At 44.5% G+C, this 13,767-nt stretch overlaps 1 protein-coding gene across 1 annotated transcript in view; it reads right to left on the reverse strand.

Moving 5' to 3' along the window:
• The window catches only part of LOC120029398 (zinc finger matrin-type protein 4-like), a 66,502-nt gene that overhangs the window by 29,777 nt on the left and 22,958 nt on the right, over positions 1-13,767 (reverse strand). The window contains exon 3 of the mRNA XM_038974619.1: positions 8,845-9,022. Coding sequence (XP_038830547.1) covers positions 8,845-9,022 — 178 coding nt within the window. The remainder of the gene's footprint in view (positions 1-8,844; positions 9,023-13,767) is intronic.

Raw genomic sequence — 13,767 nt, forward strand, 5'->3', positions numbered from 1 at the left:
AAAATTGAGGCCATACTCAGGCCCTCAAGACAAAAAAAGCTGTGTTGGCAGACCTGCTGGGTATGAGGGGCATTGGTGAGAAGTAAATTTCAGGGAATGAAATGGATGCCTCATCAAAGTTTTTCTCGGTTTAGAGATAAAGAATGGAAAAATAAGAATTATTCATTGCCTCAAATCAGCTTCTGGACAAGAGCTCACTAGCCCTTGTGAAATTAGAACGAGGACAGTAGAATTCTATGCTGAGCTCTACAAGAGGTTATTAAAGAGGATAAAACAGTGACACAGCAGTTCCTTGATGGGCTCCCACAGGTGGCTCCTGACGCTCAGGTTGAGCTAGAGCAACCATTGTCTTTGCAGGAGCTATATGCTGCATTAAAAGGAATGGAAAATGGAAGGGCACCAGGCATTGATGGGCTTCCGTTGACTTTATAAAGTATTTTTGGGCCATGATGGGAGAGGTTTGGCTAGCAGTAGTTAACAATAGTTTGACCGGAGGGTTACTCTGATAAGCTGCAGGAGGGCTGTCCTCACCCTACTGCCAAAAAGGGTGGCCCTAGGGAGGTGAAGAACTGGAGGCCGAGTTGAACATCAATACTCATAGCGCACTTTTAAGGCGTTTGGTTTCAGCTCTGGTTTGATTGCCATGATCAGGGTGATATATGGTGACATTGAAAGTGTACTGAAAGTTAACGGTGGCTTGAGTGCTCCTTTTAAGGGAGAGGTCATTTTCCAGGCACCACTCCGCCAGGGCCCTGAACTCCTCCCTGTAGGGTGTCTCGTCGTTGTTGGTAACCAGGCCTACCACTGTTGTGTTGTCTGCAAACTTGATGATGGAGTTAGAGGTGTGCCTGGCCACGCAGACATAGGTAAACAGGAAGTGCAGGAGGGGTCTGGACCCCGAGCTTAATAATGAGCTTGGAGGGTAATATGGTGTTGAAGGCTGAGCTGTAGTCAATGAACAGCATTCTTACATAGGTTTTCCTCTTGTCCTGATTGGATAGGGCAGTGTGTAGTGCGATTGCATCATCAATGGATCTTTTGGCGCGGTATGTGAATTGCAGTGGGTCTAGGGTGTTGGGTAAGGTGGAGGTGAAATGATCCTTAACTAGCCTCTCAAAGAACTTCATGATGACAGAAGTGAGTGCTACAGGGCAATAGTCATTTAGCTCAGTTACCTTAACTTTCTTGGGTACAGAAACAATGGTGGACATCTTGAAGCAAGTGGGGACAGCAGACTGGGATAGGGAGAGACTGAATATGTTCATAAACACTCCAGCCAGCTGGTCTGCGCATGCTCTGAGGACGCGGCTAGAGGTGGGCCGGCAGCTTTGCGAGGGTTAAGATGCCTAACTGTCTTACGTCGGCCATGGAGAACGAGTGTGTGTGTATGACTGTGTGCTTCTGACCTTGGTGTTTAGGGGGGATTATGTTGGCTTGTTAGGAGCAAAATGGAAGCCAGTAGAAGTATTGATCAGTTTGGGGCTGGTTTCTAATAGGGGCTATGGATGGGCCGAATGAATTGAACACAAGCACACACCCGGAGAAACACACATGCGCACACGCGCACTCACGCACTCAAGTACACACAGACACGCACGCACCCACTGTCTAGAAAATCTGTCTGATAGTGACTTTGAACCCTGAGCCGTACTCTATTGGAGAATACTGTGTAGGTAAACCTATTAGCGATCAATGTCTATGTTGAATCAGTTAGTAAATGAAGCCCTAAATTTACATTATGGGTGATTCAATGCAAGGACTGCCCAATTTCTTTTCTTATCTCAGATTGTTCTCACATAGAAACTTAATTGGGAGGAATTGGCCATTTTAGGCCCTTTTTAGTAGCCAGGTCACACCAGGTCAACTTCAGTATTCAACTACTGTCCAGGTCCTCAGGTCGTCGGTTGTTGCTTTCAATGCCCCGTCCACTAGAGCGCTTATTACCATCTAGCAGGCTCACGACTTGCCAGGCCGCTGTGCCTCCCAAGATCGCAGGTTCAATCGTACTGCTAGGCACTCAATTACATGTTTTCTGTTTTAAACCTATCCCAATCCTTTACCCTTACCTCAGCTATTCATAACCCTATCCCAAACGTATGTCACTTTACCTCTACCTACATGTACAAATTACCTCAACTAACCTGGTACCCCCTGTATATAGCCTCATTATTGTTATTTTATTGTGTTACTTTTTATAAAAAAAATTACTTTTGTTTATTTTTACATATTTTCATAACTCTATTTCTTGAATTGCATTGTTGGTTAAGGGGTTGTAAGTAAGAATTTCACAGTAAGGTTGTATTCGGGGCATGCGACAAATACGATATGATTTGATATTCTACAGCAAACACATATTTGGCATTTTTATGGGTTCAAGCAGCGAAGCTGGGTAAAACCCTATTGTGTTTGTTGGCGTTCATTATTCTGGTTCTCCGTGGTTTCAGTGAAAAATGTTAATTCCTGTGAGATGTAAGGTCTAGGACGGTGCAACTTGGCATGATGGTAAAGGCCCATGGGCCACACCCTCTTATGCAATGCCCAAACTGTTACAGACCTATATCCATCCTGCCCTGCCTTTCTAAAGTCTTCGAAAGCCAAGTGAACAAACAGATCACCGACCATTTTGAATCCCACCATACCTTCTCCGCTATGCAATCTGGTTTCCGAGCTGGTCACGGGCGCACCTCAGCCACGCTCAAGGTCCTAAATGATATCATAACCACCATCGATAAAAGACAGTACTGTGCAGCCGTCTTCATCGACCTGGCCAAGACTTTCGACTCTGTCAATCACCGTATTCTTATCGGCAGACTCAACAGCCTTGGTTTCTCTAATGACTGCCTCGCCTGGTTCACTAACTACTATTCAGATAGAGTTCAGTGTGCCAAATCGGAGGGCCTGTTGTCTGGACCTCTGGCAGTCTCTATGGGGGTGCCACAGGGTTCAATTCTCGGGCCGACTCTTTTCTCTGTATATATCAATGATGTTGCTCTTGCTGTGGGTGATTCTTTGATCCACCTCTACACAGACGACACCATTCTGTATACATCTGGCCCTTCTTTGGACACTGTGTTAACAAACCTCCAAACGAGCTTCAACGCCATACAACACTCCTTCCGTGGCCTCAGACTGCTCTTAAATTCTAGTAAAACTAAATGCATGCTCTTCATCCGATTGCTGCCCGCATCCACTACATGGAACTTCATATATAGACCAAGGTCTCTCAACGCAATATTTTCCAGTTTAGCACCTCAAACAACATGGGTCTTACCGAACAATAAACATTCACGTGGGCGTGGTCTGGCACTTAAATGCATATAAACCACAAACAGATATTGGTATTGTAACAAAACTTGATACACATGTTCCAAACACTGTCATGACTCAATAAATGCAAGCATATTAAGATTGACCACAAGGTGACACTGTAACGGGCACACGTTTATATCTCTTGATCTGTTTGACTCTGAGATTTGAAAATTGGCACACATGCTCTGGGATGTGAGTCTAGCCAACCTGTAGAGTATGGTTCAGTTTGGCCGCATGGTGGTACTGTTTGACAGAGAGAAAAAAATTCATACAAGGTTATTGGCTTGTAGCGGCCATGTTGTTTGAGCTAGACTCTTGGGAAATATTGTGTTTAATATACGTTTCAAGTAGCCAACATAATAAAACATGGTTCAAAATACATCAAAAGCATATTGCATGGTTTGATTTTGAGTTCTGACATTTGGAAAGCATGGTAAACAGTACAGAAGTACTGTAGCTCTTCCTAGGTCTACGTGTCCAATTTGTGCTGATGGTGGCGCTGTGGGGCCATAGTTTAAACCCCGCAATGGCTGCTTGCAGCTATACTTTAATCTGTCTTTATTTTTTTCTAGCAATGAATTTGCTACTGCTGCTGAACGTTTGAAGAGGATTTACTTCCAATGCTCATGCTACATTGTTTCACCTCCCTCAGTTGTATGATTGTAAGCCGCTCTGGATAAGAGTGTCTGTTGAATGATTGAAATATAAATATAAAATGTAGATATACACTGAGTATACAAAACATTAAGAACACCTACTCTTTCCATAACATAGACTGACCAGGTGAAAGCTATGATCCCTTGTTGATGTCACTTGTTAAATCCACTTCAATCAGTGTACATGAAGGGGCGGTGACAGGTTAAATAAGGATTTTTGAGCCTTGAGAAAATTAAGACATGGATTGTGTATGTGTGCCATTCAGAGGGTGAATGGGCAAGACAAAATATTGAAGTGTCTTTGAACGGGGTATGGTAGTAGGTGCCAGGCAGATCAGTTTGTCAAGAACTGCAACGCTGCTGGGTTTCTCACGCTCAACAGTTTCCCGTGTGTATCAAGACTGGTCCACCACGTAAAAAACATCCAGCCAACTTGACACCACTGTGGGAATCATTGGAGTCAACATGGGCCAGCATCCCTGTGGAGTCAACATGGGCCAGCATCCCTGTGGAGTCAACATGGGCCAGCATCCCTGTGGAGTCAACATGGACCAGCATCCCTGTGGACTGATTTCGACACCTTGTAGAGTCCATGCCCTGACGAATTGAGGCTGTTCAAAGCAGGGGGGGTTCCTAATGTTTGGTATACTCAGTGTATACACTTGACAAGTACACCAACAAAGTACACCAACAAAGGCTGCATCCCTAACAGGGGTTGGAACCTGAATTATTTTACAATCATTAAGTTATGAACAGAACCATCATTTTTTTCATTCCGTTCCAACGTTCCAACCAGAAAAATAAAGTTCTGAACCGGCTCCAACCCCCCAAAAAAGTTACGTTTGATATTGTTTGTTTCTGTTCCTTTTTAAACCTCTGAAATATACATTTGTTTTATATTTAGCTCGACATCAAATTACTTCACCAATCAATGTGGATAGAGAAGCTTGCTGTGGAGTGGGTAAGTGATTTAATCTGTATAGGAAAGTTGTTAAGGGCAAATTGTATTTTGCAGTAACAGCGTGGTTTAATCATAATGAAAGACAAACACATACACTGTGAAGTTTAAGGCGTGAGATGCAACAGACGTTTTTAGGGCGAGGAAAGAGTGAGAGAGGATGGAGGAAGCTTGCCTTGAAGAGCTGGACATCTTGTTATGACAAGCATTATCTGAATTAGACACATCGAATTATACCAATTATATGCTTCTATGGAGGAAATTTGAATGTCTTTGAAGTTCTGAGTTGATTTAATGTTGGACCAGAGCAAACGTTAGCTAGCTAGCTAACAAGCTTGAGTGTGCACTAGAATTAAAAACACGTCTTACCTTTTTGTAGTTAATAAACGTGATAACTATAGTATCCTTAATTAGCATTGGAAAAGTAATTTCATTCTTCTCTAATTAAACATCTCTACCTAATTTCTGAATTATGCTTGTAACGTTGTCAGTAGATTACAGTAACCTATACTTCAGAGGGGAGGGGCAGGTAGCCTACACACACATGCACACCCACTGGCAAAGATTTCCAGCTGGCAGGCAGAAGCTGGAATACGTTTTTGAGTGACAGAGTGAGGGCTTTGGATAGGCGCTTTGTTGCGTTTTTTTGTGGGACTGGAAAAAAATGCCTGTAATGTAAAATCACTTTATTAATCGGTTCCCATGCTTTTAAAATAACGGTTCTGTTCCCGGAACATAATAGATCACTTCCATTTTCGGTTCAGGTTCTGTTCCTCAAATTATTTTGTAATTTTCCAGTTTTCTATTCTGTTCCCTGAACCGATTCCAACCCTTGGTCCCTAATGGCACCCTATTTCCTACATAAGCCTATGAGCCCTGTTCAAAAGTAGTGCACTACTGTATATAGGGAATATGGTGCCATTTGGGACTCAACCATAGTCTCATGAGACTGAGTTGAACATACAGCTGTTTCAAGTGTTGAGAGGGTCTGTCCACTATGTGGTCCAATATGGCCCCAGCCCAGCTCTGGTCTGGCACAAGGTTACCCTATGGCTACTATCCAGGCCCAGGTTTTTCGATAGTGAATGAACTTATGCTTACAGGTGTTTTAACGATCCATCTTTCCTTTGTGTCTATGTCACAGTAAGTTGGTGGTACCTTAATTGTGGAGGACGGGCTCGTGGTAGTGGCTGTAGCAGAATAGGTGGAATGGTATCAAATGCATCAAACACATGATTTCCATTAGGCTTGGGCAGTATACTGTATACAGTGCATTCGGAAAGTATTCAGACCCCTTGACTTTTTTTTCACATTTTGTTACGTTACAGCCTTATTCTAATAAGGATTTGTTTTTAAATCTCATCAATCTACACACAAAACCCCATAATGATAAAGCGAAAACAGGTTTTAAGAAACTTTTGCAAATGTATTAAAAATGTATTTATTTACATAGGTTTTCAGACTCTTTGCTAAGAGACCTGAAATTGAGCTCAGGTATATCCTGTTTCCATTGATCATCCTTGAGATGTTTCTACAACTTGATTGGAGGCCACCTGTGGTAAATTCAATTGGTTTTACATGATTTAGAAAGGCACACACCTTTCTATGTAAGGTCCCACAATTGACAGTGCATGTCAGAACAAAAACCAAGCCATGAGGTCGAAGGAATTGTCCGTAGAGCTCCGAGACAGTATTGTGTCGAGGCACAGATCTGGGGAAGGGTACCAAAAACTTTCTGCAGCCTTGAAGGTCCCCAAGAACACAGAGGCCTCCATCATTCTTAAATGGAAGAAGTTTGGAATCACCAAGACTCTTCCTGAAGCTGGCCGCCCGGCCAAACTGAGCAATCGGGGGAGAAGGGCCTTGGTCAGGGAGGTGACCAAGAAACAGATGGTCACTCTGATAGAGCTCCAGAGTTCCTCTGTGGAGATGGAAGAACCTTCCAGAAGGACAACAATCTCTGCAGCACTCCACCAATCAGGCTTTTATGGTAGAGTGGCCAGACAGAAACCACTCCTCAGTAAAAGGAACATGACAGCCCACTTGGAGTTTGCCAAAAGGCACATTAAGGACTCAGACTATGAGAAACAAGATACTCTAGTCTGATGAAACCAAGATCAAACTCTTTGGCCTGAAAGCCAAGAGCCACGTCTGGAGGAAACTTGGCACCATCCCTACGATGAAGCCTGATGGTGGCAGCATCGTGCTGTGGGGATGTTTTTCAGTGGCAGGGACTGGGAGACTAGTCAGGATCGAGGGAACGATGAATGGAGTACAGAGAGATCCTTGATGAAAACCTGCTCCAGAGCGCTCAGGACCTCAGACTGGGGCGAAGGTTCACCTTCCAACAGGACAATGACCATAAGGACACAGCCAAGATAATGCAGGGGTGGCTTGGGGACAAGACTCTGAATGTCCTTGAGTGGCCCAGCCAGAGCCCAGACTTGAACCTGATCAACACATCTCTGGAGAAACCTGAAAATAGCTGTGCAGTGATGCTCCCCATCCAACCTGACTGAGCTTGAGAGGATCTGCAGAGAACCATTTTCATTTTTAGCGACGCCCTTGTGTGCTATGCTGGTAAAACTGTAAATGGCAGAACTGTATGGATACTGCCCAAGCCTAGTTTCCATGTGTGTGTGTGGTGTGAGAGAGAGAGAGAAAGCAAGAGGGTGAAAGACAGAAGGAAAGCGAGAGAAAGTGAGAGAGAAAGCGAAAGAGAGCAAAAGTGAAAGAGAGAGAGAGGTCATAGTTGAAAGGCTGCCTTTGCTGTTGGGCATGGAGAGTGAACAATGCTGTATCCCCTTGGGTATCGGGGATTAAAGCTTTCTTCAGCCGATAGACTGTATGGCATGCTATCATTTGGATGTTGTTGCAACATTTGCAGGCATATGTGAATGGCAAGGACAAACCTTAAACCATCCAGAGAACAGTGTACAACAGCATATTGTACCCTACAGCACTCTGTTATTCTGGCATATAGGTAGACAAATGGGTTAGTTCCAGTAAAGCTGTTGGCTGTGTCGTTTAGGACCTTGGTCTGATGTATGTGTCAACTGGCATGGATTGTGTTTCGTATACAAATACACACGCACACACGCACACACACACACACACACACACACACACACACACACACACACACACACACACACACACACACACACACACACACACACACACACACACACACACACACACACTTCGTTCAGGGATATATCAGAGCTGTTGTTTTATCACATAGAAAACCATGGTGTGTGTCCAGGGAAGAGGTCACTTATCGTCATTACATAAATCCACACACGCACACTAAAAGGCATTGTGACATAAATCCACAGGCAGATGGCAGTGGCTTTATTGCAGCCTTATTGATTCAGGAGTAGTTGGTTTGGGGTCAACAGTTCAATCAGTGTGTGTGTGTGTGTGTGTGTGTGTGTGTGTGTGTGTGTGTGTGTGTGTGTGTGTGTGTGTGTGTGTGTGTGTGTGTGTGTGTGTGTGTGTGTGTGTGTGTGTGTGTGTGTGTGTGTGTGTGTGTGGGTGGGTGGGGGACGGGGTGCAAGCTTGTTTGTCTGGTGTGTGTATGAGTTTGTGTGAGTGTATGGGGCGCCAGGTAGCCTAGTGGTTAAGAGCATTGGGCCAGTAACTGAAAGGTTGCTTGTCCGAATCCCTGAGCTGACTAGGTGAAAAATGTGTCAATGTGCCTTTAAGCAAGGCACTTACATTAACATTTGAGTAATTTAGCAGACACTCTTATCCAGAGACTTACAGTAGTGGGACAACCACATATCACAGTCAGAGTAGGTGCATTTTGTCCTTAATAAAGTAGCTATCAGCAACGTAAGCGTTAGTGGGAAAACCTGTCAGTTGCTCTGGATAAGAGTGTCTGCTAAATGACTAAATGAGCGTGAACGTGTGGGTTACCTGTGGTGGTAGGGCTGTTGGTAGCAGTAGGTAAGCTGGGTGTTTCTCCCAGTACCAGTCGTACTCTCTTGGCATGTGTCTTGCCCTGGTAGTGAGACTGGGCCACAATGGCCGACGTGAAGAACATATTACATAAAGTACAGCACTTATTGCTGTCCACCTCTGTCTCTGCACTGTCCTGAAGGGAGGAGAGGAGAGATGAAGGGGTGATGGAGAGGAGAGGAGAGTAGAGTGGAGGAGAGGAGAGTAGAGGAGAGGAGAGGAGAGGAGAGGAGAGGAGAGGAGAGGAGAGGAGAGGAGAGGAGAGGAGAGGATAAAAAAGAGAGAAAAACATGTTAAAGTATACCACTTATTGCTGTTCATCTCTGTCTCTGCACTGTCCTGAAGGGAGGAGAGGAGAGAGGGATAGAAAGGAGTAGGGAGAGGAGAGAGTATGAGGTGAGGAATGGTGAGGGCAGGAGAGAGGAGGGAGAGGAGAGAGGGATGAAGTGGGTGATAGTGACAAGAGGATAGGAGAGAAGAGGGGTGATGGAGAGGAGAGATGAATGGGGAGATAGAGAAGAGAGGCATGAAGAGAAGAATAGCACAAGGGAAGGAAGAGAGAGAGCAGAATAATATACTGTAGGAGGGTAGAAGGTGAAAACATAAATACATAAAAAAACTTGGGCCAAACAAGAAGACACCATGAAAGTCAAGACTGCTGCATCTCTGGCTGGCTCTCAGTGCTCTGATCCCCCCACACAGGACATATCAAATATGAATCTGTTCCAGTGAGACGAGGTCTCAGTTAACACCACTGTTTGATTATTAATGAGCTAGAGTTTGGACACAACTGAAGATGAAAACACACAAAACCAGATTCCTCCCTGTCCATCTCTCCTTCTGTCTGCCTTTTCACACCAGATCTTCTCACCCGTTCATTGTCTTTTCATCACTCTATTGACTCTTTCTGCCCTTTTCTTTCTCTCCTTCCTGTCTATCAGCCCTTCATCTCTTTCTCCTTCCTGTCTATCAGCCCTTCATCTCTCTCTTCTTCCTGTCTATCAGCCCTTCATCTCTTTCGCCTTCCTGTCTATCACCCCTTCATCTCTTTCTCCTTCCTGTCTATCAGCCCTTCATCTCTCTCTCCTTCCTGTCTATCAGCACTTCATCTCTCTCTCCTTCCTGTCTATCAGCCCCTTCATCTCTTTCTCCTTCCTGTCTATCAGCCCTTCATCTCTCTCTCCTTCCTGTCTATCAGCACTTCATCTCTCTCTCCTTCCTGTCTATCAGCACTTCATCTCTCTCTCCTTCCTGTCTATCAGCCCCTTCATCTCTTTCTCCTTCCTGTCTATCAGCCCCTTCATCTCTTTCTCCTTCCTGTCTATCAGCCCTTCATCTCTCTCTCCTTCCTGTCTATCAGCACTTCATCTCTCTCTCCTTCCTGTCTATCAGCCCTTCATCTCTTTCTCCTTCCTGTCTATCAGCCCTTCATCTCTTTCTCCTTCCTGTCTATCAGCACTTCATCTCTCTCTCCTTCCTGTCTATCAGCCCCTTCATCTCTTTCTCCTTCCTGTCTATCAGCCCTTCATCTCTCTCTCCTTCCTGTCTATCAGCCCTTCATCTCTCTCTCCTTCCTGTCTATCAGCCCCTTCATCTCTCTCTCCTTCCTGTCTATCAGCCCTTCATCTCTCTCTCCTTCCTGTCTATCAGCCCTTCATCTCTTTCTCCTTCCTGTCTATCAACCCCTTCATCTCTCCTTCCTGTCTATCACCCCTTCATCTCTCTCTCCTTCCTGTCTATCATCCCTTCATCTCTCCTTCCTGTCTATCACCCCTTCATCTCTCTCTCCTTCCTGTCTATCATCTCCATCATCTCTCTCTCCTTCCTGTCTATCACCCCTTCATCTCTCCTTCCTGTCTATCATCTCTTCATCTCTCCTTCCTGTCTATCATCCCTTCATCTCTCCTTCCTGTCTATCATCCCTTCATCTCTCCTTCCTGTCTATCATCCCTTCATCTCTCCTTCCTGTCTATCATCCCTTCATCTCTCCTTCCTGTCTATCATCCCTTCATCTCTCCTTCCTGTCTATCAGCCCTTCATCTCTTTCTCCTTCCTGTCTATCAGCCCCTTCATCTCTTTCTCCTTCCTGTCTATCAGCTCCTTCATCTCTTTCTCCTTCCTGTCTATCAGCCCCTTCATCTCTCTCTCCTTCCTGTCTATCAGCCCCTTCATCTCTTTCTCCTTCCTGTCTATCAGCCCTTCATCTCTCTCTCCTTCCTGTCTATCAGCCCTTCATCTCTTTCTCCTTCCTGTCTATCAGCCCCTTCATCTCTCTCTCCTTCCTGTCTATCAGCCCCTTCATCTCTTTCTCCTTCCTCTCTATCATCTCCATCATCTCTCTCTCCTTCCTGTCTATCAGCCCTTCATCTCTCTCTCCTTCCTGTCTATCAGCCCTTCATCTCTTTCTCCTTCCTGTCTATCAGCCCTTCATCTCTCTCTCCTTCCTGTCTATCAGCACTTCATCTCTCTCTCCTTCCTGTCTATCAGCCCTTCATCTCTCTCTCCTTCCTGTCTATCAGCCCTTCATCTCTTTCTCCTTCCTGTCTATCAGCCCCTTCATCTCTCTCTCCTTCCTGTCTATCAGCCCCTTCATCTCTTTCTCCTTCCTCTCTATCATCTCCATCATCTCTCTCTCCTTCCTGTCTATCATCCCTTCATCTCTCTCTCCTTCCTGTCTATCATCCCTTCATCTCTCTCTCCTTCCTGTCTATCATCCCTTCATCTCTCCTTCCTGTCTATCATCTCCATCATCTCTCTCTCCTTCCTGTCTATCATCCCTTCATCTCTCTCTCCTTCCTGTCTATCATCCCTTCATCTCTCCTTCCTGTCTATCATCTCCATCATCTCTCTCTCCTTCCTGTCTATCATCCCTTCATCTCTCTCTCCTCTCCTCTCTATCATCTCCTTCATCTATCTCTCCTTCCTGTCTATCATCCCTTCATCCCTCCAAAAGAATAAAGACATTTCAAATGTCATATTATATTTTTCTCTCTCTCCTTCCTGTCTATGTATTTCCACACTTGTTCTACGTCTCATCTGTTCACACCGTTTCTCTCTTTCTTCTCTTTTTCATAGAACTTTTCGCACCACTCTCTCTCTCTCACTCTCTGCTCAGTCTGTTGGCGCAGTTCTCCTCCTCCCCTTTTTCTCTCACTCCTCTCTCTCGTTCAGTCTCTCTTTCCTTTCACACCACTCCCTCTCGCCCAAGTGCCAAATTGAGTCAGAGGAGAGAAACCTTAGAGGACGATGAAGTGCAATAGTAGAAATGTGTCTCCCGCGATGGTATGGTACTGTGTGTGTGTGTGTGTGTGTGTCTGCCGCTGTGTCAGTGTGTGTTAACATCAAATACTGTAGAGGATCTGAGAGTTTGGTACACCTCTACCTTCCAGCACTCTGTTTTCTCTCTCTCCTTTCTCAGTCCATCTCTCTCTCTGATCTTCCTTTTATTTTCTCTGCTTTTTTTCTGTCTGTTTGTCTTATCTACTGGGTAAATGGGCACTCTTTCCATCTTTGTCTATGTCACTGTTTATCTCAGTTTTTTATCTTCATATATTTTGTCTACAAGGTGAAGAGGGTTTTCTCTCTCAGTCCATATCGCTCTCTGACACACACACACTCTCTCCATCTCTTTCCTATCGAAGGTGAAGTGGGTTCTCTCCGTCTCTCTTTCTCTCTCCCTCTCTCCTAGAGGGGATGAAGTGGGTTCTGTTTCTCCAATATCAGTCTCTGTATTTATATATTTATCTGTATTAGCACCTATCCACCTAACCTCCCTCACCATCCCTTCATCCCTCTTCTCCTCCTCCCCAGGTGCTCTCCTGCTGTGATCGTGTTAGAGTTAGCCCCTCTCTGAACCAGACATATTCCTCCATCTCTCTGTCCCTTTCTCTCTCATTCTATCTCTGTCCCTTTCTCTCTCATTCTATCTCTGTCCCTTTCTCTCTCATTCTATCTCTGTCCCTTTCTCTCTCATTCTATCTCTCTGTCCCTTTCTCTCTCATTCTATCTCTCTGTCCCTTTCTCTCTCATTCTATCTCTGTCCCTTTCTCTCTCATTCTATCTCTCTGTCCCTTTCTCTCTCATTCTATCTCTGTCCCTTTCTCTCTCATTCTATCTCTCTGTCCCTTTCTCTCTCATTCTATCTCTGTCCCTTTCTCTCTCATTCTATCTCTCTGTCCCTTTCTCTCTCATTCTATCTCTGTCCCTTTCTCTCTCATTCTATCTCTCTGTCCCTTTCTCTCTCATACTATCTCTGTCCCTTTCTCTCTCATTCTATCTCTGTCCCTTTCTCTCTCATTCTATCTCTCTGTCCCTTTCTCTCTCATACTATCTCTGTCCCTTTCTCTCTCATTCTATCTCTGTCCCTTTCTCTCTCATTCTATCTCTGTCCCTTTCTCTCTCATTCTATCTCTCTGTCCCTTTCTCTCTCATTCTATCTCTGTCCCTTTCTCTCTCATTCTATCTTGTCCCTTTCTCTCTCATTCTATATCTGTTCCTTTCTCTCTCATTCTATCTCTCTGTCCCTTTCTTTCTCATTCTATCTCTCTGTTCTTTTCTCCCATTCTCCCTCCATCTCTTTTTTGCTTTTCTCTCTCATTCTATCTCTCTGTTCTTTTCTCTCCCATTCTCCCTCCATCTCTCGGTCCCTTTCTCTCTCATTCTCCATCTATTCAATTCAATTCAAGGGGCATTATTGGCATGGGAAACATATGATTACAATGCCAAAGCAAGTGAAATGGATAAACAAAAGTGAAATATACAATAAAAAATTAACAGTAAATATTACACTCACATAAGTTCCAAAATAATAAAAACATTTCAAATTTAATATTTAGTCTATATACAGTGCTGTAGCGATATGCAAATCCCTCTCTTATTCTC

The sequence above is a fragment of the Salvelinus namaycush genome, chromosome 35 (assembly GCF_016432855.1).
Source record: "Salvelinus namaycush isolate Seneca chromosome 35, SaNama_1.0, whole genome shotgun sequence".
Taxonomy (NCBI): domain Eukaryota; kingdom Metazoa; phylum Chordata; class Actinopteri; order Salmoniformes; family Salmonidae; genus Salvelinus; species Salvelinus namaycush.